At 45.9% G+C, this 27,971-nt stretch overlaps 1 protein-coding gene across 1 annotated transcript; it reads right to left on the bottom strand.

Annotated features, from left to right (window-relative positions):
* Positions 1 to 35: 35 nt before the first annotated feature.
* Positions 36 to 27,856, bottom strand: LOC102697825 (Wilms tumor protein 1-interacting protein). The gene is made up of 8 exons (XM_069195232.1): positions 25,651 to 27,856; positions 16,773 to 16,874; positions 7,906 to 7,973; positions 7,244 to 7,306; positions 6,158 to 6,288; positions 3,494 to 3,545; positions 2,676 to 2,744; positions 36 to 1,531 (listed from the first exon to the last, which is right to left on the bottom strand). The coding sequence occupies exons 1-8, from the start codon at positions 26,981 to 26,983 to the stop codon at positions 1,394 to 1,396; spliced, it is 1,956 nt and encodes a 651-aa protein (XP_069051333.1). The 5' UTR covers positions 26,984 to 27,856; the 3' UTR covers positions 36 to 1,393.
* Between the last annotated feature and the right edge of the window lie 115 nt (positions 27,857 to 27,971).

Here is a 27,971-nt window from a genome sequence, read left to right as displayed (position 1 = left end):
CTGTTTAATGTGAATCATTGCACTCATCGTTAAAATTCATTTCCCCAAAGGCACACAGCACACGATCTTTATTTTCAAGGCACTACAGTTTCACATGTAGATATTATATTCCACTCAGATCCCCCGTATGGTAAATAAACAGTAATTTTACAAATGCATGTATTGATCGTATTTTGCACAAAGTAAATACTGTTAAAAGATAACAAAATACAACAATACAGAAGACAAACTTAGACAGAAGAGATGCCACTTACAGAAATGCAATATTCATAATTGTTTTTAAATCTTCATATTCATCACTCTACTATCAACCCAAATTGACCCCAGCAGGTTGAAGGACATAAAACACTTGTTTAACATTTTACAATTTTGGCATTAAGCCAATGCAATTATTCTTCACTCAGAATGCAAGATGTTGGGACATTTTATGGCAAGGTAGGGGTAGATGAGCTGTAACCAGTATTTTTTCATATTCATCACAAAGCTTTTCACAAGCGTTCACTGGATTTACAGAAACAAAGGAGTCAAACTGAGATAAGAGAAATCCTTGGGCACCGGGGGTTTTGATGATCCACAGCGCAGATTCGGTTTCATACATCACAATGAGCAGCAGCGATCCTTAACTCCAGAGCTCAAGGGCTATGTGTGTAGAGCCATGTATGTCTAATCATGGTTCATGGACCAAATTTATGCTTTTTCGCAGCTCTGAAGTGGATAATAAGATTTATAAAAACCTGAGTGCTGGTGCCCTGCAGGATTGAAATGAGACTCATCAGTCCTCAGGCACAGTACGGTAGGTCTTCTGAAAAGCCATCCGGACATTTATTTCAACTGATACGCCGGACACTCCTTTAAAACACATAAAAGGTTACACAGAGAACAAGATATGCAAAAAACGAAAAACATTTATTTTCAAACACTCGTAAGGCCTCTAAGTTAATCGTATGCCGCTGAGAATAAACTCCCAAGATGTCCTTCTCCGGATGTGTGAGGGGAAACGTGCTCGTCCCCCCCATGAAAACACAAGTGGAGTTAACAGTACCAGATGGCAAAAACCAGGTTTCACATGTCTCAGGTCGGGGGACACCCGAGTCCCCCCCTGACAAGCGACCCTCGTCTCTGCCTGCAGACTATTTTCACGGGCAGGTGGCGACCAATCTGTGCGAGCTGACCGGGATTGTTTGGTTTTTCTGTGACTGTTTCTCTCCTTTTCGTATTTTTGCAAACGAGGCCTTCCACTTGAGAGCGGGAGCATCTTGCGAGATCCTTCAAATAACTAGGCTTTCTCCTCGACTGAAGCGGGATGGCCGGGTCCGTTTCCGCGTTCATAAGTTTCTCCACGGCTCCCTGGAGGTTCCCAGTCCTGCGTCCCGGGGAAGAGGCGCCGGGCCGCTCAGAAACGCAGCGGGTAGGGAGACGGGGGCTCGGCGCCGGCCTCCAGGTGCTGGAGGTGGCAGGAGTGGCACAGCAGGTGCCCCTGCAGGGGGTAGCAGCGGTGGCCCTCCTCGTCGTTCAGCTCCATCCGGCAGTCCTGTGCGGGGCGGGACAGGGCGAGTGAGTCGGGGGCCCGGGGCCAGAGAGTGGTCTCCCAGCCCGGCCGGCGCGACATGCGTGTTTGTTAACGAGGTGATGAGCCTTCTGTGGCAAGAAAACTACTGCACTGCAAAAATAAACAACAACAACAACAACAACAACAACAACAACAACAACAACAACAACAACAACCCGAGCCTGCCTAAAAACCAAAAGGTCTTTGAATGTAAATCGACCAAGAAATTGTCGTCACGCCATCGGAACGCAACAAAACGAACTCCAGTTGTTTGGCTTCAACCGTCTCGTTAGAAGTGAACGAGGTGCCATTAGAAATCTGGCAGTACTGCTACCTGGGTGACGAGAGAAACATTCACGTGGGGTGAAAAACAATATTGCACTCTTCCAAAGACGTTAACCTACGGTACTTTTTAACGAGTCTGAATTTTGCCCTTTAAAGAATAATTCCAAACTACCACCAGGGAGGCGACAATAAATAAAATCCCATGCAAAATACTGTGGTGTATTAACAGAGAAATTACCTGCCCAAGTCTGTTCTACCACAGAGTTAATGACTCCCGATCCTTTAAAATGAAAGTGGGCATCGATGATAAGACCGATTTAAACCTGCCAGCCTTGGAAAATAAATGTGTTACTATTTCATGCCTCTTCACTCTCTCAGAAGCGATTCCCAATATTCAACTTCACGTCTTGTGCATCGAAATCGACAGTGAATCTGTAACTAAAGCTCTCGGTGCAATCAGCCCCTGAGAGTGGTAACAAGACACCGGGAAGCCCACACTAGGATCAATAAATCAATTGTACCAGGATAGCTCATGGTCTTGCTGCTGTGCAGCGTAAAAGCCTTGTTTTCTGAAGGTCACTTTGAGAGGCTGCAAAAACGGACTACAGGAAATCCAATTAAGACGCCGAGACTGATAAATATACCCGGCCTTCGATGAATCTTTACAGTAAGATATCAATACGACTGCAGCAGCCGGGACGGTCAGCGAGCATCTCGGCAGGGGCGCTCACATGCTCTGGAGAGCCGCGGGAGGGCGTGAACCGGACTGCGGGCTCAGGCAGTCCAGCGAACGAGGGACTGCGGCCGCACCACACCAGCCAGGAGGAGGGGCGTCACTGACCTCACAGTGGTAGCACTCCACGTGATAGTCTTTGTCCATGGACACCACCCGGATCGTCTCGTCGGAGCCCTGGGGAGACGGGCAGGACGTTAGGGTCTTGCCGGCGGCTCACCAGGCCAGACACCCCGAGGTGGTACAGCCACAGCACGACCCGGCTCGTCCACTCCTCCTCTCCCGGAGGGAGGCCGCAGCACAGGAGCGGCTGTGCGGAAGGGGGGCCGGGCGCACCCGAGCTCTCGAGCCTTTTCGGGACAGGCCCCGTCCTCCCGACGGCGACAGGACAGCCGCCTCGCCGAGAACCCCTCCCGCACGGCGAGGTCGGGCGCTGGCGTGGTCGTGGGGGGGCTGCCGGGCCCCCTTTCCGCCTGCCCCACACAGGGAGGGCGGATCGAGCCCGCCCGGTGCCGGCCCTCCGTCAACACTCGCGTTCGGACACGACTGGTGACAAAGGCCGGACGCGCACAGAAAAGACGCAACCGCAATTTCTTCACTCCTCTACGGACACACCCTAGCCGGGTCAAAAAAGGATAATAGCTAGAGCAATAAAATAATATTAAACTGTGAGCATCTGATGTTTTACAATAGAGGTCTTACACAGGAATGTCAGCCCTTCCCAAGGTACTGCTTCCCAATAACTCCTAATTAGTGGTTCATCAGACAAAGAATAAAGATTAATTATCCGGTGATCTGGGTTTGTGGTGGAGATGAAAGGGAGACAAGCGAGGAAAGATGGGTGCCATAAAACCTGCTGCCATGACAACACTTCAGAAGGCGATAGCAAAAACATCAGAAAACAGCCGTGCATTCTGGGAGCTCACCTCAGAGGGCAGGATGGGTTGGGCACAGGCCGCACATTTAGGAGCCAGAACTCTTCAAGGAAAGAAAAAAAACAAAACAAAAAGGAATGTATTTTTTTTTTGCATACAAGACAATTCCTGTGGGTCCTAAGTGGCAAACATTGTCACATCAGCATTTCAGCTTTTGTGTTAAACGAGCTGTGGATCTTCAATAGTAACACTTGGTACACTGCGTGAGGGGAGATGGCCACAGAGAACTTACCTTCGGCTCAGGGAAACATGCCTTGTATGTGGGTCAAGAAAGTCTCTGATTTAATCAAGAGGTATGTCTGACTTTAACACCTGTGGACCCTTTAACGCTTTAAGGCCTTATCTAAGCATCCATATTCTGAGAATTATACTAAAAAATAGAGGCTTTCCTTACATAAAGAATTCTATTTTAAATCTGTCTTTTGTCTATAGCTTAATTGAAGGCTATTGATTAAAAAAACCTTCAATAATACCGTCCATACAAAATGGTTGTGCTGATCAAATATCTTTCTTTTTTTGCAAAAAAAAACATGCTCCATCCATAATTTGTAAAATGCTTTGACCCCAGTCAGACGATCAGCTGATAAAAGTATATTGCAAATTTTGAAAAAGAGCTGCATGTTCATTTTTAGAAAAAAAGAAGTAAAACTTTCACACACTGTTCAGACTGATGCATTATATTGTACCCTGTTACTTGTCTTCTTGTATGAAAAGCATGACAGAAAATTTGCAGAAATAATCCGCCCGTCCCCTGAGTGTGCCATGTGGGGTGGCGTTCTGCATTGGTCATTACATTGACCGCTATTCAGAAAAGCTAGGAAATAAAATTTGTGCCAAGGTCTCTTCATTACAAGATGATCTCGTATTGTGTTCATTAATATGCCACTTTAAGAAGGGCTTAATTACAGCCAGTAAAATGAAACTTATAAGACTTTTTGACTGATCTTTACTGTCAGTCAAACTTCAGGAACATCAAAGCAAAAGCCACAGACTCATCATTTATCACAGGTTACAGTGATGCCCATAAAAACACAATACAGCCATTTATTCACATTCCTGACCCGATGACTAACGGTGAGTGATCATAACACAGTGTTGCTGCTGTTTGACGTTGATTGCAATTCCTTATTTGGAAACCAAATTTAACCTCCTGCTTTCTAAGCAATGAAGGAATATAGTAGCGGACACCTTCGCTGAATATTAATAGTGTTTCAATCACTCATGGTCTTCATGACTGCATCATGAAAATTTCAAAACAATGATTCCAAAAACACCTCCCAGCTATAAAGTGTGGTGCCTGTCCTAGTTGTTTTAGTTGCGGGGAATATGAATTGCACAAAGAAAACAAATATTGCTATTACTATACTTAATTGGTTAGTCCTTCACTTGCTGGTTTTAGGGATTAAATGCTGGAATTTCACTCAATGATACAAGCGGTTTTTTAAACAAATTACAAAAGAAGGAGCGTTCCGTTTCTTTTAAACACCTTCTCCCAGAGTTCTCAAATGAAGCTTATTAATCCGTATCTGTAGAGGTGAACGGTTCTATTTCAGACTTCATAGAAGACTAATACAAAGATAAAAAAAAAATCTAGTTTCAGGATTTTTAGGACATGCAGAGCAATAGCTTTGGTTGGGGCAGATTTTGCGCTATCCCAACAAGCCGAGAAATTGCCATTCCATGTGGACTCATGAGAAGATAAGCAACCATCACAACTTTGGTCTCATCATCATTTTGATTTTGGTCCATAAATTTATCAGGTTGATGTTTGAGTCTTAGTTCCTCCCATTCCTCCAGTTTAGTCTGACTGTATTGCATCTTCAGGGGACAAAGACCATGGCAGTGAGGGTCTAGCACACTACAATGGGAATGAAGGAAGATCTAGACTACCAATGGTGAGGTTTACCTTGCTCTGAGGCCATGAATTGGAGAGGAATTGTCATCCAGGAGAAAAACAAAACCAAAGAGGATTATCAGGACAAAAGACAATAGTTAAGAACAGTATCTTTACACTGAATCGGTCTGTGTGCCACTGAAGCAAGATATCATGATGACTGAATAATGCTATTTTGGACAATATCATCAATTAGTATGTAAGAAACTTTACTGTTTCTCACTGCTGTTTTATATACCGTATGGTGCTTAGATTTTACTACCAATGTCATGACGGTCTCTAATGTCAGGTGTCAGCAGATTTAGGAGTTAAAGCAAAGAGAAATTAGTTGGGTATTAAGAAATCTGTTAGATCTAACTACACTCATTTTGTCTTCAGTTTGAGAAGGCAGTAGTAACAAGATATTTTCTCCAAACAAGTTTGTATTTAATTATCTCCATTATTTAATATGGTTTTCCATGTCTACATGACTACAAACAACCCACCATAGTGCCAAGAAATACCCCTTTCGGTCAGCTTTCTGTGGTTTTTTTTTTAACGTAATACAAGAGATAACCAGGTGCCTGAATTCTGTGGGAACACTCATTTTTAGATGGATTCAGAGATGAACGTAAAAAAAACAACAACAACGTTTCAGCCACCTTCCTGACGCTTATAGGAGCAACAGGATTAAACGTGTGCACCTTCCATGCCTTGAGCTCTCCCTGCGCGGTGGGAGAGCGTTCTGGAACGGCCGAGGGACTTGCCGAGCGCGCGCTCACCTGTGGTAGTCCCTGACGCAGTAGATCTTGTTCTCCGTGTCGACCGTGAAAGGCACGCCGTCCAAGCACTCGTTACAGACGACGCAGCGGAAGCAGCCGGGGTGATAGGATTTTCCCAAAGCCTGCAGGATCTGGAAGGAAACCCGGAAGGAGGAGCACCTGTGATCGAGCGAAGAGGATGCACGTGTGGTAGACGGTGTGTGGCGGGCTGACAGAGTAGACTGTCAGACCAGTGCCTTTCAGCAGCAAAATCTCTTGTCCACTAAGGAATTACCATCAGACAGCCAAGGCTCTGACTTACGGGATGGCCGTTTGCTTGTTTTGTTTGATTTCTTTCAGGTTATTCCCAGATCTTTCCTGGTCTCTCGCCAGACTTCACGATAAGGAAGCACAGAGGAGTTTCCCCAACTTCAATCCAGATGTTTCAAAAAGCAAAAATGGATTAAGAACCTTTCCCCCCCCAACTTTCCACACCAGGTGGTGTGTGTGCCACAAAGCAGGAAAAGTACCGTTTAGGATAACAGAGCAACTTGGAATTCTCCTCACAGTGCAAGGCACCACAGTCGGGCTATACTTAAGGTTTCAAGTAAAAAAGTAAAATAAATAGGAGATATGGTGACAATTACCCCAACAGAGCTGAGTTCTGAAAATAGAGAACTGACTCAACCAGCTCATTTTGGGGCAAATCTGCCTGCATCAAAGAGGCTGTGGTTGGAGGGCCACAGAAAAAGTGAAATCTCTTAATATGGTACAACAGAACCCACACTCAAGTCCTTCAGGAAACATGAAAACAATTTTCCTGGCAATGATGTCCTCAGAAGCAATTCTTGTAAATAATTCCACATTGCTCCAAAATGTAATTAATTCAGATTTTAGCAGCACTCACGAGCTCACATTGTCAGCTGTGATGGAACAAAATAGGGATGAAACAGCTCTCCTACAAAAACAACCAGAAAGGCCGCTTAGCAATGCACAGACCCAGGTTTGAAGGAGACGAGAAACCAACAGGAAACCAGAAAATTGAAAACCAAAAACTAGGCAAGACGTTCTGGACTTGAAAACTTAATGCCTACAATTAGAACTCACCATGTCCATGATCAGGTGTCCACAGACGTTGCATTTGTCTGCTGACTGCTGAAAACCCGAGTACTGCAAACAAAGATGGAAGACCTTTAGAACTGCATTCTACATCTAACACAGAAAAATGGCCCTAGGCACACAAAAAACACACAACCCAAGGAGAATTCACAATCTTTCAGAGACTTTTGCATCTGAAATAAATCACTGAAAAATAGTTTAAGATTTTCTTAATTCTCACTCACAAAAACATACCAGACTGAGCCACATACAGTACGTACTGTATAGCAGATATTTGTCTGAACTTCCTTAGTCTACCCTTTCTTCTTTTCTCAAAAAGAGAATAACACTTCTATTCACAAAAACTGGGAAGTCAAACACAACCTGTTAACTTAACCAAAATAGACCTAAATTGTTTTTTATGGTAACATATAAATATTAGAAGAGGCTTGTGCCTACCTACACGCACATAGAACTGAATTAGTCAGCGGATGTTGCATACAACGGCAATCTTAAAATAAAACGGCAGTTTTAAATGTACAAGCTTAGACAGGCCGAGAAAAGCGCAGAGGGTGTATCCTTTCACCGTGGCGGAAGCAGGCATGTGCCAGCTCCAAACACAGCTTGACCCACAATCCTCTACAGCAGAGGTTGAGAACAAAGCCCCTCACCAGGAAGTCCTCCTCACAGAACACCTTCCCACACACGTAGTAAAAAGCTTTGCCTCTGAGTCTTCTACCTGGGGAGAGAAACACCGGTCAGTCACCTTAGACAACTCCAATAACTAAGTGGTTCATCGAAGTTTTGAGCGGGTTTTATGACCGACTGTCGCAAAAGGGTACATAACACAAAGAGACGAACTTCACTAGGAACAAATTTCGAAAGCTCCACCATCGCGCGCACTCTCAAAGGTTAAGCTCCGTTAGTACCGTGTTCATGAACTAAACAAGCAGACATTCCTGGGAAAACCCAGCTGGGTTTATTGTTGTGGGATTTCAGATATTTGGAAAAAAAATAATTATTTGCAGTGATAAAAACATTGCCCAGAATGCAGGTGAAACCTTGTTTTTCTCCTTCATTCTGGGATTTAAGGGCAACAGGACTTCCTACAAGAATGGGCACTTCAGATTTGCTGGTTCTTTGCCAGGAAACAAAAGAACACAAGAGTCTTCATGCAGCCAAGGTGAAATTTCACTTTTCTTCAGAGCCTCACTTCCCCAAAGGAAAAGGAAAAAAAGATTTAAAGAAGAAGAGAGAGGAAGTGTTAACAGTTACAAACAATACCTCATGAACAGCCAAAACATAAATGATGAAAATGTATTCACCCAACTCAAATGTTACTAACAATAGATATAAAGCTTTCTGAGAGCAACAGGTCACCCACTATTAATGTTTCACAGGAATCCCTAAAGACCACTCCTGTTTCCACTACTGCGCAACTGCGCAGGTTTATGACTGCAGTTGAGAATTATCTTCCAGTTTGCAGCTTATCAGCTGTGAAGCCCACACAACAAAGAGGCATTCTTACAGTATACAGAGAGAGGCAGGAATGAGGAACATGTTCATTCTACAAAAGAAACCTAAGGATTAATCAGAGGATACAGAACTTGATGTAGCAGTACAAAGAAGTCAAAGATGATAGGCATTTTTTATTGCCACCAAATATAAAAATATAATAAGGGATGGGCTTTCAAACATTTATTTACTCCCCAAATCAAAAAAGAAAATAAAACCTGCCAGAAATCTTTCCTTCCCTATGTAAAAAAACAGCTTTAAATAAGGAACAAGTCAAATAATTAAGGAACCTCTAAAATTAGAACACTGCGTGACCCATTTCCTTTACACCCAAAGACTTTAAAACCACTGAAAGATGAAAAAATAACTTGCTGGCAAAAATAATATTCTCACAGGAAGTCGAGGGGAATACAACCAACCTAAGCTATTATTTGAGCGGCGCTACACTGCTGCTCTGTTATTACAGAAACTGCACAACAAAGCGCTGTTCACAAATCTGAGCTGCAGACAAAAACTCGGCATCTGCCAAAAAAACCCCAGCCGGGCAGCATCATGAACTGCCCAGTCTCGGGGACCTCCAGAGCAAGGGATCTTCCTCTGCCCCTGCGAACGTCACCGCAGCAGGTGGATCAGTGGAGCCCTGAAACTCCCCCGTTACTCACTCACAATCAAACTGAGCGACTTTATCAGAGGGGCGTCTTCGATGGGAGACGTGTTGGGTTCAAGGACAAGAACTGGAGAGTGTGGAAGGGAATCCTGTGGAGTGTGGGGCTGTCAAGGCACATGCATGCTCGCTGTCGTGTCTCACACGAGACGCATGCCAGGCGGGAGGCCGACATGCCTTTTCCCCCACTGACTGCGCGGTCTCGGCACAGCGACACCCGGAGACTCCCAGCTGAGCTCGCCTTTGGGAAGGCTGCTCTCGGTGAACACCAGCCATGGGCGTTATACTGTGATGGAAACGGCACCTCGAGGGGCTGCCCCGGACAGCTGAGTCCGGAACGCCTTCGGATCGGACTGCGACCCAGAGGACAAACCTCAGAGCGATGTTCGGAATTCAGGGCAGTAGCAGGAACATAAGGAAAAGATTAACGCAAAAGGGGGAGGATGATCCCCGCTCGATGGCCTGCTCCGCTCACGTCTGCAGCACTTAGCAGACAGACATCCCGCAAGCCATAAACCAGCAAGAAACAGTTACAAGTCTAAAAAAAAGCTATTCCGTAAAACTTAAAAAAACAACAACATAGAATTGGTACAACTCTTAAAATGCAAAGAATAGTAAGTAGTTTAAAAGTCTTTGGTGACCCATAAATAAAACCAGCCAGGGACTGAATCTGGCACACATGATGCAGATGAAATCCAACTAAATCCGCATCTGATGGAATCCGAGCTCTTCTCTACCGACACGAAGCGTATACTGCATATCAAAAACATCCTCTTAATGTCCAGAGGTCACGTTTCACTGATACTCAGTAGTAGTGATAGAATGATTTTAACATTGTCCACATGATAAAATATGAAATATCTTGTTTAAATGTACTTTTTTAATTTGAAGAGAGTGCTGGGGGCACTCCCATAAAAAAGCAGCCCTTTCGTTTAGCCTTACAGAGTCCTTCCATGAACTCTCCTCCCTGTAAAAACGTATTTTGCTCAAATATATGACAAGGTTATCTCAGCGATGTAAACTTAAAAGATCCCTCATTAAATGTGGTTCAGATTCACCAAGCATTAAAAAAAAAGATTTATTGTCATAATAAACACATCTGTTCAAATTATGTTAAGATTTTCCTAGCAGGAAACTTCACAAGATTTTAAACAAGTCCTTGCTAGTGCGAGATGTTATTACAAGTGACAGGGTTAAAGATCTAGAGTTCCTTGGGAAACAGTGAAATGGAGCACTCACTGCCTGTAGCTGAGAAATTGAAGTGTTTATAGCCCTGTGCCGGGGGTCTCCATGGCTTTCTTAACTGCTACGAGGACTTAATTCCATCGAAATAAAGGTGCCAGTCAACCTCACTTGCAGTATAAACGTCAATATCCCAGCAACACCACTCAGAGAACAGACTCCGGTCGGTCACACTGGAGCTCACCTGAGTTTAGAAAGAGAACTCAATTTCCTCTCTGCAGAGAGTACCAAAGATTTTCAGGACAAAAACGATCGTCCTCATTTTTTTATTTTTTAACGAACTACAACAAACTTCTTCTGATTTTTTATCCCCTGTTATTGGTGGCTGTCCAGGTTGAGTTAACAGATAGGCATTTACGGAGGAATTTTAAAACACATCTCAGCCTACGCAGGTGTTACAATTCAGTTCAAGGAGCTTTATAGGCATGACCATGAATAAATCAGTGTTGTCAAAGCATATACAATTAACATAAGACGTACAGGCATTTAAAATATAGTTACAGCTCTTTGTCTTAGCAGGGGGGTTATCCAAGACTCTCGCATTGTATCAGAAAACACGGCTGTGTGCACAGCTTTTATCGAACGTTTCTTTTCTCCGACGCTGTAAACTCATAACACTGCAGTGTGTTCTAAGCCCCTTGCGCTAGAGCAGATCATCTGCACTCAGCTCTTGAAGGGCAATGTCTGACAACAGGGCTATTCGGACGTTTGCCCTCCTACACAGAGCCAGGTGCACCCCAGGGTAGGTTAAATGCACTGTGCATCCACTGTGTTGCAACCTCACTATAGATAACATTTAGTTCAAACAAGCCATTGTTTTCACAAAACAGAGGGGAAAAACAGCACCTGGACTTTTATGTTTTTTGGCATCTTCCCCTTCTCAGAAACAAATCCTTCAATTTCCGAACTGCTTTATCCAACATGGGATCGGGGGGAAGCTGGAGCCCATCCCGGCAAGCAACGGGCACAAGGCAGGACACACCCTGGACGGGACAGCAGTCCATCACAGGGCCCCCACACCCTGGATGGGACACCAGTCCATCACAGGGCACACACAGACACAGACACACACATCCTGGATGGGACACCAGTCCATCACAGGGCACACACAGATACAGACACACACACCCTGGATGGGACGCCAGTCCATCACAGGGCCCACACAGATACAGACACACACACCCTGGATGGGACACCAGTCCATCACAGGGCCCACACACCCACACCAGGGCCAGGGTTCCCAGAAGCCCATTAACCCGCCAGCCTGTCTTTGGACAGTGGGAGGAAACCCCCACACACAAACTCCATGTAGACAGCGCCCCAATAATCCAGGGCCCCAGCACTGCAAGGTAGCAATGCTGACCACTGTTTCACTCAAAACCAAACGAATACTGCAAAATTCAAATGGACTGAAATCAGAATACCCACCACGTGCTGCCTGTAAAAGTGAGGGAGAAATAAACATGAAGATTTTTTTTAAATACATTTAGAAAGCTCACTTCTTATTCTTCTTATTTTATTAAAAAGAGCAGGTTCTAAATTCTGCCATGGCCGTTACAGAAAGCACACGTGTGCAGAGGATTTTGTTGATTTGATCACCTCAGTCTCGAAAGCCCTCCTAGTGTATGAAAGCATGCATTTGTTTTAAACGCGGACTTGCTCCCTGGATTAACTACTAACGTCTGTGTGAAACAATACAGACAAGGCTTGCTCAGCGTTCTGGCCCACAGCTGCAGAAGAGATTACCTTCAAACAGCTTTGGTGGAACTCTGGATAACATTTTAATAGGAAAGGCAATGAAGAATATTTAATTTTCAAAAGCACATGACTGTCAAAAGACAAATTCCCATAGCTTGTAAAGTGAGTTAATACAAAATTCATGATGAATTAAAAGTTAATTCATTTCAAACCTGCACCCAGTTAATTAAAAGATGACTTGGGGTCTCCCTGCTCACAACACAGACAGTCACTGTTGACAAAGCCAAGCATGAAAACAGTACTGTACTAATGACAGACCAGCAGAAATAATATTATACTGCAATGAAATTCCATCACTCTTCTGTGAAGTAGTGAAGTTGGTCTGGGGGGGGAGTCTACTCTCCATCTGAGAACAATGCATGCTGCGTTCTAAAGCGTAAGCTCATTTTGTCTCCAGCAAGCCCCCCGCTTGTGATGGGCTATTTCAGACGCTCCGCCAGGACTGTGCTCCACCTTCTCGAGTTTTTGTTTCTTCCACTCTGCTTCGATACCGAGAAAAAGAGGACCAGCCCCCCCGGTACACCAACACCACCCCTCCAGCACCTCTATCCCCTCCCCCGTCCTCCACACAGCCCAGCCCCTCCAGCTGAGATAACAAACCCCTGGCCGCAGAGCCTGCACGCCCCCCACTCAAAAATTCCTTTCCAGCAGAGTCCCTCCCAGGAAACCGGCCGCACGCACTCGGCCAGCCGGGCCCCGGAGATTCCCTGTGTGCTTGTCCTTTCCCATAACCTCCGAGCGCAGACCTGAACATGGGAGCCTTCAGCTAAACAACAAACAGCACGCACACACACACGTTCGTAAACGATATAAAACGCTGAGAAAAAAACCCCGGCATAACAAAACCCTTATTTTTTTAGAAAACCAAAACCTTTAACCCCAGTTACTGCTTCCCTGCTCCACAATGCTGAAAGACTTGCTCCGGGCTTTCTAGATTCTGATCCTTAGTTCCCCCAGATAATGTTTTTTCTGCTTTTCACAGATGTGCGGTCTCTACACTACGCTCACGCCTTCCAACTCGCACAGTGGCACCCTCCGAACTGGCCTACAGGCCCGAGCAAACCAGCTCTGGGCGCTGTGCTCCTCGGAGTTCACAAACCCCGCAGCGTGACGACTCCTGGGGAAAACGACTCGGCCGCAACGAGAGGAGCACGACAGAACTAAAACTCGCAATCAACATAAACCCACATCCGAAGAAGTCTCGAATCCATCGGTGCCTGGAGAACCAGGCTCCCGCGTGAGACTGAGACACGACGAACCCCTGCAGGAATGGCCACCTGGCAGCTCCACTCCCAGACACGTCACAGGTCAAAGGGCAGATCTGACTAACGAGCTACACTCTGGTGCCCGTTCTGTATGTGTGACAATACTGGTGTGAAAATCTGCTCAGATTTAATCATAAATGGGGGCTGCTGCTGCATTGAAAACATACTGATGGTTTTCCAATGTTTGTTTTCTAATGTAACTCAATTTTAAGTGATAGTTTTTTTTATAAAACGGCAAACAGAAGCAGAATGCATATATACGATATGCTCTATTTTACTCGCAACAGATTTGTGGACATTTCTGAATGCTGCGTTTGTGCGGCACCTATCTGTGACACGTCCGAATCCCAGTGAAAAAGACACACTGTACAGTACTGTCTGAAGTCAGACAGTTGCCAGAAATTGGGGCTACATTCCCAACAGGTGAGGGCAAACCCTTTCCTTATCCGACACAGCTTATACTGAGCAACAAAACCATGAAAGGAAATGTCTGTTGTCAAACACCAAATACTTTCATTATTAATACAAGTGATCATTTGTCACATGGTACATAGAATGAAGCAGAAATTAACAGATAGGCCTAACGACACATTTTCATTATAAGGGCATGGCTTTGCTATGAAGGACAGTGGAGACGAAGCTGTAAAAAACGTAGTGACAGGCTGGGAACGCGCAGAGGGCTTGTACTGTCGTAAACTGCCTTGGCATTACAGATGTTCCCAGGCTGTGGACTTGCTTTAGCAGCAGCTTCGGTCACCTGTTCCTGCTCTCTGTTTGGCGCTGGGCTGAAAGAAGCATGCAGACTTCTGGCAAGCGTGATATGTTTAACCTATCACTAATCACCCAAGCCAGTTGTTAAAATTTAGATCAGTATTTTGCGATGTGTGGAGTTGAATTTGGAACAGCTGCATCAAAAGTTTGCTGACAACGGAGGCAGCAAGACCACACTGCGCGGTATGAGCTAGAGAAAGACAGGAGTCCGTAGAACCGGGCTTTCAGAGATTATTGGCAAAAAGACTAATTGGCGACTTTCTAAATAAACTGTAAACAATACCAAGAACGGTTGTACTGCAACAATTTTCACTGTTACTGTAAGAAAGGATTAGACAGCTGCAGAAAATATTCACTAACATGTGTTGTGAAGATTTTCTCATTTAACATCTTCCAAAAGACACTTTGTTCAGGATTTAGTGTTTGATTTCTGGCTTTCCAGTGCGATGGAGGTCCCTATGCAAGGGAAGGGGAACTGGGTCACTGTAATAGATGCATTTCGTAAAAAAAAAGAATAATTCTTCTCCAGTCTCTGACATAAAATAAAAAAACAAAGATCTTAATGGTATGCAAATGTGCACTTCCGCTAAAACAGTAAGAGGAACAGTCTATAGTCTCCTCTAAAATACTAGCACCTGCTTTTCACCTCAGAACAGGAAACTGCACTCCACCCTTCAAACCACTGCCTTCTAAAGACGGATCAAACGGCTCTAAATAAGATAGCAGATCCCCACAACTGACAGCCATGTGACCAATGCCACATGCCACTGCATCAGCCTCTCCCTTCCCAGCCAGCCTGGTGGGATTCCTGCAGAGCCCCCGGCCTCTCCTTTAGCAGAAGCCCCCCTCCCCTTCTCAAGTAAACAAACTCCCTCCCGGCTGGCTCTCTGGAAATCAGGATGCAGATGCTGGCTTCAGCTGGATTCAGATGGGAATTTCTCAAACCTGCCCCGCTTTCCTCGAGACTTGGCGCGTTACTTAGTACCGTCTTCATCTTCTCCACAAAACAGAACTGGTATAAATATGCTAATAGATGAAGTGCTGTAAATTGTGATATATTCTAAACCCAAATTCAGGATTTTACTTCCATAAGGCTATTATTCTTGTTAGACTGATCAACAAATACAGCAGACTGTAATCACGGATCTACATAACACCTAAAAATGAAAAATTGCACACACTCTTCTCCACTGGCACAATACCTCCACACCTATAGAACACGTCCTTCACAGGACTTTGCACACCGTTTGCAGAAAAGAGCTTTGAAAGCTATGCGAAATTGAGAAAACTAGCGCTACTTCTGTGACCAGTTGCTAGACAAACCAAAAACAACCTCAGCTTTCCCGTTGCTGGAAACCTAACATTTATTTTACCCTCCCGTTTTACGGATTCAAGCGCCAAATGCAGAGGAGAAAACTTATCATGAAGTAGCTTGTTGTGACATCAGACATTACTGCCGGAACCTTTCAATGTGCGCCAGTCTGTGTGTAAAAACACACCGCCAGCGTTGGGAACAGTGTGGCCTGATGGGCATTCTGGGAGCTTCTAGAACAGTCTTAGAGCCCAGAGCTTCTCGGATCTCACGTGTGTTTCCCTCCTTCTTTTCCCATAGTTTCCCTCTCCTGCTCCATCACTCCTTCCACTCTCCCCCCACCACCGGCTCACACTGAAGTCATTTAAGTTGCATGTTATGTAACTTGTTGCTGTTGCTGCTGCTGCTGCTGCTGTTCTGCATTTGTTTTTTGGGGTGTTTCCTTAATGTCTTTGTATTGGGGCAAACATGCACCTAAGCATTTCATTGCACTTGCGCATATGCCAATAAACTGAACTGAACTACAGAATACTGCGCTCAGTAACTGTGAAGGTATGGCTAGGAGTTGCAGCTGTCCTTACCATAGAAAACTGTGCTGTACTGTGTTTTTCGTGGTGTTTAATGTTACATGGCGTATTTAGGTCGATATACTGTTCAGAATGTTTGAGTGTTTGTTTTTCACTTGGAGGTTGTGCGTTAGAAGGTGCGAATAAAGGCCAAAGACATTCTGATTGAAAGCATCTTCATTTCAGGCCGCGAGGCCACAAAACGCGCTCCTTCAGGAAGGGCGAGTCGACTTTCTGCAGGTCCCATATGTGGCATGGGAGAGCTTCCCCCCCCAGTGAACGAGGAGGGCCAGCTGCGGAAGAAAAGACTGGCGAGCGCGCTCTGTAACGGCACCTCCCTTCCAGAGGCGTGCGAGCGTGCGTGCGAGCGTGCGAGCGTGCGAGCGTGCGAGCGTGCGTGCGTGTCTCTGCGCGAAGCTGGCGGGCTCACGCGGCCGATACTCACTGCAGGCGCTGCAGGTGAAGCAGCCGTCGTGATACAGGTTGCCCATGGCTTGGCAGGCCCGACTGGCTCCGTACACCCCCTCGTCGCACTTCACACAGCTGCCTGCAAGGGATCAAACCACACCGGTCACACCAGCAACGCTTCAAGACATGTCTTTTAACAACAGCTCTTCTCCTCTCAGGAGTGAACATATTCAAAAGAGATGTATGAGTAGGCGATTTGTTTCTGTGACAAAATTCACTTCCTACCCGACATTCACCGCCTGACACATCTCTTTATTCCTCTTGCCTTCCGGACCCTGGGTGTCTTCAGAGAAGGCATAACCACGCCCTTCAATGAACAGCTTGATGTTCTTCCTCCAGGGACAAACCTCCAAAATAAGACCTTACCTCATGTCTTAAAAAATCTATGATATTCTTTCTGATGCGTCAGATCCCCAACAATTATAATCCCGGAAACACTAGTGTCAGAAAAGAAGCACCCACAACCAAAAAAAAAAAAAAAACTCTTTAGGCTATTGCAGGAAACGGTACAAAGAGGTTCACGATTTTTTAAAAAGCTAAAGCCTGAATAATGTGGAGGATCCAACTTAACTGCAGTGCTGCCAGCCACATTTTCTTAGGAATTTCGAATCCAAGTGAGAGCTTTCCAGGTCGGCAAAGTCCCGCATCCTGGCACACTCTGTGTGTTCCGATTCGACTCTTGATTAACACTAATAAGCAGGCACAGCGCAGCGCAAGGAAAAGATGATAACAAATCACAAGGGCCGACGACTTTCAGATTTTTTCATTTTTTTTTTTTCAAAAATGAGCAGGCTGCTACCACGGCTTATTATTACAGGGGAAATATAATCCAATTTGTTTGTTTGGCTTGGCAACGGCGCTGAGAACTCCATCCCAAGGCTTCTGTATTATAAACTGCGCTGCGTTCCCACCGAATGGAGCTGTATGCTCTGAAGCCAGGGTGCTTTCTGTGAAAAGCAGAACACACAGGGAGTTCCCAAGCTCAGGCAGCAGTGCAAAGTGGCTCAGTCTGGGGAGCCCAAGAGCAGCTCGCCAGCCTACTGTCAGACTCCCGCCAAGACCCGACACCTGAGAATATTACAGCATGGCATTCTGTTAAGACAAATTAACACACTTTACAGCCAGAATCACACAGCCACTTTTCCTGGTGAGGGTCGCAGCAACCTGGAACCCAAATCAGAAGAGACATTTGACAGTTGTTTGCAAATGGAAGGGTCATTTTGTCAGATCCCCTTCCATCTCTCTGCACTTTCTTCAGCAGCTGTGCCAATAATGCAGGGCTTTTTCAAGGACATGATCATACCTCATCATCACACTGTGAACTTTCTTTGTTCCGAGATGCATCTTCTTTATTCTGCGCAAGCTCCCAGTTAACCTTAGGATCTATGATGCACATTTCAACTCTGAATACAGAATCAGGATATGGAGTGGACTTCAGTGTCTCTGGAACTGTGCACTCTGGAACTTGCACCCTCTGGAACTGTGCCACTTGTTTTGTTCGTACCGTCGTTTGTTAATCAAGATGTAAAACACGATGCCAATTTCACAATGGCACTTTCATCACAGCCAGCTCTGCCAAAGGCCCCGAGCTGCTGCCAGAACTCCGGCAAAGCTGTTACAAAGTCACTGGAACACAAATCCCCAAACACGTTACTGTTCAGCATGAAGGTTACCAGCATTCCTTACGACGGAACAGAAACAACTGCCCTGAGGAAAAATGAGTATTTCCTTTCGAGCAGGAAAATTGCATTTGATTGCTAACAAGATTTCAGAATCTTAAGAATTTCCTTTTAGGAATGAAAGATGCTGGTTTATCTCAGTACATAATTAACTAAACTACAGTAGCGAGCAAGTAAATCATTAAAATTATAACCTCTAACAAAAGTTTAGTGCTGACTGCTTACAGATTTAGAACAAGTACAGAGCAAAACAAAACTAAATAAAAAGGTAGATCTACGGAATTTCTGGGTTTTTTTTGCCACATTTTACAAATGGTTTATTCTGAGATGGACAACAACTTGGGCTTTAGCCTTAAGCTTTAAAACTCTCCACAAACACCTGGAGCAGGAACAAGCCATTTCAGACTTTGTTATGCTTAAACATGACTAATTTACCAATAAAATACTAAAATTAAAAATATCATCTTGGCATCAACTAAATTTTAATCAAGCAGTTCATAAGGGAATAAAACAGTTGAGGAGCAGCAGAACGGAACAGGACAGATAACGGAGCCAACCGGGAATAGACAGGAATGTTGACCGATTTTGTGCTTGAGGCACAGCACCGATTCCTCCCCTTTCTAAAGGCTGCCTTGTTCTAAAACCTGCTGCTTTGTCTTTGATGACAAAGCACATCGCTGACCTGTGAATGCATTTCTTCCTTGTCGCACTGTTTCACACGAAGGCTTTCCTTTTTCTTAGTACACGTGTCTCACGAGCTCTGCTCTTACATTTACCCATGATTAGGGACGTTTTCAGATCTCAAATGGACGCAACACGCTGCTTTCACTCAGAAGGCAACATGTGTGTACTTAGTAGTAGTTCGCGGCTTGGCGTTTGTCTGCCCAATTGAAATGGTGTGCTTCATGATGAAAAATCAAGCATTTCAGAGATGAGAGGAAACTCTTGAGATGACAAAAGGGAAATGGCTGATGTATCAAATTAATAGCCTATTTCATTCGGGTGTTTACCAAGGAAGAAACCGAAAAAAGACCCCAAAGTTCAGCGTTAAACACTCTTTGTATAGAAGAGGCAGAAGAATTATAGACATTGGAAGCACTCAAGATGAACAAAATGAAAGGGTGTTAACAACTAGTTACAAAATAGCTCCTTCCCATTTTAAACCATTCTCAGACTTGTATTAAAGCAACAATGAGAAACAAATTGTTGAAGTTCAATGTCGATGCATTTGATAAAGATGAATACACTTGAAAATAAAAGACTAACTTTCGTACAGAACAGATCTGCGGTTCTGCACAGCATGCTCTCACTAGAAAGTTTGTGCCTGGAGAATTCTAACCGTAAACACAAAAGGTCTTCTGTTGCCTTGGAATTCAACAAACATCATGTGCACAACCCCTGCCTACACCCTCATCACTTTACTCATGTCCTACAGCAGAGAAAGAAAGATTCACTTACAGGGAGCACCAATAAAAGTGAAATCATTATATTGATATTATATATAATCATTATATAAATATTCAGCTGTATATATCCACTGGCATGTGACGACCATGTCATGAAAAGTCTCCCATTGGGAATGGGCAGAGAAAAGATGTCACGTTTATGCTCTTATATGCCCAGGCTATCAGAGTAAGATGGAGAAACAAAATGAGCAATGCAAGTGCCACACAAGCAGTATGAAAATGGTAAAAACTAAACCAGCCTACTGACAGTGTGGGTAGAGAGCAGTCATGCAAACTCCTTGTTGGTATGCAATCCATGTTTATAGTTTGTAAGTGCAATGAGCACGCAACTCCTAAAATAGCCTACCCTATATACAATATGTAGTGCACAGGAATACTGTTCTGGTTACAGGTCTGAAGCCTGGACTAAGTACTATTATAACCGTTCACAAAGCCTTCACGCAGAGGAAACGGTTTTAAATTCTAAATGTGAATGTATCACGTTCTGCACAAGGTTTAAGAAAGCAAATGAATGTGAACGTTTTGGTTATCTGCGCAGCCATCCAGCACATCCATACTGCATGAAAGCTGCGACAACAGGTGACGCAGCAGGAGAAAAGCAATTAAATGGACTACAATTAAAAGTGTATTACAATAGAAGTTGTAAGTCTTCCATAACGTGTGCAAGACGCCCTAATGATATCTTCTAACGACCTAAGATCTTCACAGGTATCGTTACGGCACATTTGGCATTACAACAATTCTAATACAAGCTAGTGATCAAAACCTCAAGAACACTTACTAGACCGGTCTGCAGCCCTCTCAAACTTAGTCGATCCCCATTCGCAGTTGTGATTTAGGGTGACCTAGAGTGCTCATACTTGTGATTGAAAAGCCAGCCTCAATTTTGGCATCGACATGCAAATACTAAATGACCTCATAGGAAGAGGTTTCTGGAACTATACTTCACATAGGAATACAGCTAGCAGTATACTGCTGAAAATTCAGACAAAAGTTTCCATTTGTGAGCTTTGATTGGGCTCAAACCTAATGTGGATTCCTTTCCAGTTTCCCTTCAAAACCATTCCTCTGGATTTTCTCATTTCTCCTTCAAAGTGTCTGACACATCTCTCCTAACAGGCACAATCAAATTAACATTTTTACAAAGGAGAAGAGGCCAAAGAGCCCATCTAATTCACCTGGTTACTAGTACCTAACAAATACGCTGATGAGAAGAGTTCACTGAATGGTGGATCTTGACTTGATGCTTCTTAAAAAGCCAGGGTCTCATATTTATACGGTTACTATGATCTGAAGAGGCAGCACAAGGCTGCTTCACACAGAGCAGGCCAGCCCTGGTACCACGCTGGGCAGTCGTGACCCACATCACGAACGTGGCTGAAGTTTGGTTCCGCTCAGGGACTCCCTTGTTCACACTTGAGAAAGGGGTGGACCTTAATTGCAAGTGTGTGAAAGGGCTCCCAAGAAGCACTCGAGTGAAGCCTCCTGTATTGTCCCTACGCAGTGTGTGTTAGTACTTCTCTTCACATAAATCAAAGTGAAGGTGTGACTCGTGCCAGCCTGTCAAAAGGGACAAAGTGCTGCACATTGAAAACACTTGATATTTATCCATCAAAGGCACCATTTCTTGTCCCAACAAGTAAAACCAAATTAATGACCGTCAGCAACAAGCCAGGATTAGTGCGAACTTCCTGTCAAGTGGATTTTGGAGATAACAACGAGGAACAGGAAGTGATCATTGCCAAACTGCCTTTGGACTTGAAGCTCAGGATATTCTGAGCAATGCGCCGTAAATAACAGGTCTCAGACAGCAGCTGTCTTTAGACATTTACCCCCTAATAATAACTCAGAGGCAGTTGTCATAGAAAAATTGGACCAGTCACAAGTTCTATATGAAGTCAGCAGCTATAGATGCCATTTATCCTACTTTCACACATCTTATTTCTGTTCAGTTTCCAACACGAAACCACAATACGAGCCGTGTACACAGCTACTCAAGCAGCACGAAGTTATCATTTATAGCTCTGGCATTCAATGGAACATCTGGAACCTCCATCAAATGAGACTCATTTGAGGCACTGCAACACAATATTATTAACAGTAATACAACGATGTACAACAGCTCGCAATGCACAACACCAGCAGAAGAAGTAAACACTAAATTGAGTAAGGCTCAACTGCACATTAAAAGTCCTAGTAAAAAGACAGCCTAGGTCTTTTTCTAAAATCAAATTTAAAAACATGAAACTGACAACTACCATTAGGTTTCCTCTCCTGTTTGTTTCATTAGAGTTCTAAAGACATTTCCGTAATGTGCAAAAAAAGGTTGAAAACACAATGTACAGATCACTCACTCTAGTGGTCCCTATCACAGCTCTAAAAAGCACGCAAGACATCGCATTTCAGTCTCCAACAGACAGGAACGTGACACATAAAAGTGTTAACGTGAGAATGTAGGGCGCCTTATCCCTCTTAATCAGCAACAGTCATCTAAATTAAAAGAAATATTGTAGGGAAATGTAATGAAACATTTCTGATGCCAAGAGGTCAACCTATTGAAACCCAGATGAAACCTTTTGGTAATTAGCCTTGATCGCTAAATCAGACATACTAAATGATGGTATGGGCACCAGCATTATGTGATTGTGAGAGTATTGAACAAGATTCCTGGCCTGTCTTGTCTTTTTTCAAGAAATGGCCGCAGGAGTTCCTTCAACTAATAACTTCCAGCTACCAGAAGGGCTTGATGGACTAACCTCTTAACTTCTTATTAACAGCTCCGATTTCCATTGAGTCAAATCTGGAAGACATACAGTTCAAATGCTCTGCTGTCGGGGGAGATGAATCTCACCACCGGGGCAAACAAAAGCAAAAACAACCGGATCCACGTGTAGACTTGAGCTCAAATGAGGGACTCGGATCCCTCAGGGATCCGCTTGTGCTGAGGGGTAATAAGAATGAACGCCACCCTCCTGCCCCTCAATCCCTCTACACCGAAGTGGATCTCTAGTGAAGGGTGATGTCTTCTTGTGTCTAGCCACTGGCCTGGTTTAGTGCCCAGCCTTCACAGCCCAGGCCTGCCCTCCCACATCTCAATCCCAGGCTCTGCCTGGTCTCAGCAGATTCATTTTTCACACATTCCTTGGTGTCCCAGTGGAGCCCTTGCTGCGCTCTATCCCACTTTCCCAGAACCTTGCAGGAGTTTTGCGGTCTGTCCAGGGGAGGCTGGCCATGTTTCTGTAGAGCACAGGCTGTTCCTGCTCGCCGAATCCAGAACGGACTTCCAGACCCACATTTTTAGAACCATATTACAGTTCAATGCCACAAGTGGAGCTTTTAGACTATTTCTCTAAATAAAAGAAAAGCAAAAGCATGTAGCATGTTTGATATCAGATTATAATTCAGTGTTAATAAACCCTTTCAAGGTACCACATTTTGTTTTGGACAAGTGCAATCTTCTGTACAGAACAGCATCCTGGTTTTCTGTCTTGACAGCATTCAGTCTAAAGGTGTGCCAAGCTACTATTTAGGTTTCTACACAGCTTTGGACAATCACAGATCTCATTAAAACAAAATGGAAAACAGCTCATGCTCAAAGGTACAGATGCTATTTCTCATTCTTAACATTTGTATTGTGACAAAAGTAACAATATTTCCTCCTCAACTTAACTGTTTTTGCGTTTTCTCTGTGGCACTTATTTTAACTTCAGTACCACAATTTCAAACATGAAAGCAGCAGAGAGCTGGTATATAATTTTTCAGCTAATTAGTATTTCAGCTGCTCTTCATTGTCACAGCCAAAGCTTTGGGTCGACCAGGTATCAAAATACTTATAAGGCCACAAGGTTGAAGTCTCTGGGGAATAGATCTGAGCTGCTGAAGAACAGCAAGATCGGAGCACAAAACTAGGAAAACTCAGGTTCCCCAAATTTTGTTAAAAGCATGAAAAAATCCAAAACGATCTACACTCAAAGATGTACAATTAAAGATGTCAGAGTCAGCAAAAATATTTCGCTACTCACTTGCAGCAGATTTTTCTCAAACGTCAGTACTTCACAGTTACAGTAAAATACGAACAGTCTAATGTTACAGGTCACAATTACCCTGATTCAATTTCACCAGAAAGCTCTTCACAGCTCGTCTGCCGAGAAAGAGCAGGCATCTCTCCGACAGGACTGGGGACCTGACCCCGATCACGAGCTTGTTTTTCGGATGACTGCACCAGACCTGACTCCAAATCAGAGGAGTGGCTATGAGATAGTCTTCTCCAGTGAACCAAACAAATGACTGCTTTCAGAGAACTAGAAACAAACTACAGCCCTGCGCTGTACCATTTTTCCTGTTGCTGTATTTTGTGTAGTTGTATGCATTTATCACAATTGCGTCTTTGTGCCCCAGTTCACAACAACTCCTGTAGACACAACCAGAGAATGCAGAGGAAGTGCTGACAAATTCCTCTCGACAGGGACTCCTGACCCCTTCATGTTCTTGATGTGGTACAATCTCTGCAGCGCATTGCAGCGAGTCAGGGAGAGGTGTGTCCTTCACCACTGACACGGACACACCTGTTGTAAGAGCCCCTGAAGCCCTAGGGCTCAGGATGCCATCAGGAGCACAGAGAAACTCCTAGCTGACTGATCAGTGAGAGTCGCTCGGTGACATGACTCGGGATCACACTCAGGAACACAATATTTCCTGAAAATATCCCTCAGATATGCTTGACAGTTTTTAACAGACAAACTGCAAAGATTCCTTGTGAGCTTACCAAAGGGGTATTGAACGGTTCAGTCCCTTATATGCCATCACAATTTGTCCTAAGATGATCTAAATACTAGAATCACAATAATGTCACCCATACCAATTCATTCACAATGCAAGGAAATTCTCTCACACAAAGTATACCTTGGCAGAAGGATACAAAGTCCCAGCCTATGTGCAACAATGTTGTTTTCATGGAACTTAAAAGTCCAGTTTGTGTTACTTTTAAGTAACAAAGACATTACTGACTGACAATCTGGCAGCATGGGTGCCCAACTGTTTAAAGAGGACTGTGCCAGTGAACTAACTGTGGCACTCACAATGGCAAACTTAAAGTGCAAATTGAAAACTCTATGGGAACAAGCCCACACGGCAACCAACAGTTACACAAACACAATACACAGCCTATATTTTTAAACATTTAGCTAATCCTGACAAACGTTCAAAGTTTCCATTCTGAATAGGTATCACACAATAGAAGGCGAATAAATGTTGCCAAGTGAGGTAAACGGTTAATTTGTGCTGTAAAGCAACCAATTATCTTCAGGATAATTAGAAAAGCGTCACATTAGGCAGGGCCCAACGTTTGGACAACACACTGGACCTTAGTGCATCACAGCTTTTCTCTGACGTTGCACCTGTAGTGCTGAGGTTTATCAACTCACAGCAAGCCATTTCCAGTGGTCTTTATCTCCAAAATAACTTTACGTTCTACTATCAGAAAGTGTGTGCCAGGTAGCAATTAAAATGAACGAGTCTGAGAGAAATAGCCATTCCCAGGCCAGGCTTGTGCTCGTCTCGCAAGCGGCACAGCAGTACAGACTCCCAGGAGCAGGCAAGTCCCTCGGCCCGAGGAAAACACTGCAAACCCTCGAGCTCCGTCCAAAAGGAGGGGGAAAAGAAATCAGCACCGTTTACGCACGCAAGCAGAGCGAAGCCGAGATCTTCTTACCAAAATAATCAGCCTTCGGCTGGGCCTCCATCTCCTCCTCCAGACGCGTCGCCAGGGCTTCCAGTTTGATTTCGGCTGTGGAGGGGCCCCGCTCCGGCGGCGCGCGGAGGGTCTGGCAGGGCAGCCGGACCGCCCTGGGGGGGCCCGGGTTGTGCTCGGGGGAGGCCAGCGGTCCGTCGGGGGCCGGGGGGACGGGCACAGCGGTGGCCAGCCGGCGGGTGGGGGCCGGCTCCTGGGCCGAGCCCGAGCCGGGGGCCCCGGCGGAGGCCGGCGTCTGAGGGAGGGGCTCTTCGGGAGGCACGGGGGCCATCCGGGGGGGCAGCGGGCAGGCCTGGCCCGCGGGGCCCGCCTGGCACGGGGCGGCTGGGGTCCGGTGAAGCCCGTTCTGCTGCAGGTCCCCGGGACAGGGCCTGGAGGCAGGGCCCGGGGCGCCGGGGTCGGGGTGGGCTCGGAAGGGGCCCGGCGGGGCGGGGGCCGGGAACCCTGTGGGCCCCACGAGGGGCCTCACCCACTCCGGGGATGGGGGCCGGGGTGACGGGGAGGAGAAGGACGACGACCTCTGGGGGGGCGGCCCCGCCCGGGCCCGGCTGAAGGCCGACCCCGGAGACGGCAGCGTGGGAGACAGGGCGCTGGAGAACGAGCCCGACCTCTGCCCGGCGGGCCTCGGGTCGCAGGGGGCAGCCGGCCGCTGGGGCTGCTGCTGGCTGCCAGGAACACAACCTGCCCCGGGGCCACGAAGGGCTCCCTGGGGCGTATCCTGAGGGGTCCCCCAAGCTGCTGGGGGGCTGGCAGGGTGACCGCCCTGGGCAGGCTGAGGGACTGGGCTGAAGGAGGCGCCGGGGCTCACTGGACAGGACGCGGGGGGAGCGGGCTGCCCCAGGCTCTCTCTGTAGCAAGTGCTGCTGTAGCCCGGTGTCCTGCCTTCGGGCGCGTCGTGGTGGGGGCTTCGCGGCTGCTTCTGCCCCTCGGGGGACAGACCAGAGCCCGGCATGGGCCCCGATAATATAGGAGGTTTGCCCGCCGCTTCTCCGGTCTGCCTGAAGTTACTGATGGGCGGCCTGTCTCGGGTGTAAAACGCGTTGTCGGAAGCCCTGCTCGGCACATCGCCGGCGCCTCCGTTGGCCCCGGCTAGCTTACTCGCCATCTCCTCTTGCTGTTTCTGCATGTGGATTTTGGTCATTTTGGAGGCGAAAACTTTCCTCGTCTCTTCGAAGTCCGGGTTGTTGCCCGAGTCCCTTTTCGTCCTGAACAGCCCGTCTTTCGACGCTTCGTACATGTTGAGGTCCTCGATAAATTTACTCGCCTCCAGCCCCAGATCATCGTATTTATCCATTTTTGGAATAGACGCGGCTGTCTCGTAATCAAACGTCAGGTTGTATTAATCGGCTGCTAAAAGGCGAGGGTGTACAAAAGCCGTCTCCAAGCGCAGCTAACTTGGCTCATGACTGAGCACGCCACTTCATAGCACAGTTAATCGCTGTATCAGAAACGCGACATCAGAGATTCAGAGTGAACCCGGTGAAAGAGAAGAATTCAGAAATGCCCGATACCTTTTCTTGCGCCACCTTGATCCTGTCCCGGCGTGTTCTCAAATCCTCCACATAATGTCAAAGAGTCGGCAAAATGTCACACTTCCAGATTATCCGCGTGGTAGTGGGGGGGAGAGTGCAGAAACAAAAGGCACAGACGTGGACTTGGACTCATGCAACGTTTTACACAAACGTCTCCTGTGATTTGCAGCACCGCACAACCCAAGTGCTGGAGGTGGTGGTGCGCTATTCCGCTCGCCTTGCCCGGCCAGCTCCGCTCTCGGCAGGATGCTGTCGGGCTCCAGAGGGCTGGTGATCTAGGCTGGACCCTGTTCCCCCAGTTTACCAAACCTCCTGCTATGGCGCTCAACGCGGAAGCGGCAGCCTCCGAAAAGTTTCTCCGAAGTTTGCAGGCAGGCAGGCGGCGAAGGAGTCCCCTTCTGCGGCGCAGCTCCGGCGCACAGTGAACTCCAGCCAAGCGGCTGCGAGACGCGCTAGCGGAAAATATTTCGGGCAGACACAGGAGGGACAAAAAGGAGAATGTAGACCATTGGACGGCGAGCACACACACTGCAGGCTCTGAGGTAGCATTTAAAGGTACAGGCGGCATTTAACTTTGGCCCGGGAGCCGGAGAACTGCAGCGTGCGAGGCCAGTCCTGAATGAAACTCGTGTTGTGCGGTGTGCAGTCAGCTCGGGCCCACAAACCTGCCGCCATGTCGAACAAGTAACATCATGGATAATTACAAGATAATGGCAATCGATATTATTGTTCGGCGTGTAAGCTTCTGGG

This window comes from Lepisosteus oculatus, chromosome 10, assembly GCF_040954835.1.
Source record: "Lepisosteus oculatus isolate fLepOcu1 chromosome 10, fLepOcu1.hap2, whole genome shotgun sequence".
NCBI lineage: Eukaryota > Metazoa > Chordata > Actinopteri > Semionotiformes > Lepisosteidae > Lepisosteus > Lepisosteus oculatus.
This window is presented reverse-complemented; position numbering and strand designations above follow the sequence as displayed.

What these genes read in the sequence shown, in the direction of transcription:
- LOC102697825 (XM_069195232.1), bottom strand. Translation starts at nt 26,983, where the DNA reads ATGGATAAATACGATGATCTGGGGCTGGAGGCGAGTAAATTTATCGAG. An exon ending in CTTCACCTGCAGCGCCTGCA is followed by an intron (nt 7,974 to 16,772) that starts GTGAGTATCGGC and finishes TTCTCTCCCCAG; the next exon opens with GTAGAAGACTCAGAGGCAAA. An exon ending in AACCCATCCTGCCCTCTGAG is followed by an intron (nt 2,745 to 3,493) that starts GTGAGCTCCCAG and finishes CCGTCTCCCCAG; the next exon opens with GGCTCCGACGAGACGATCCG.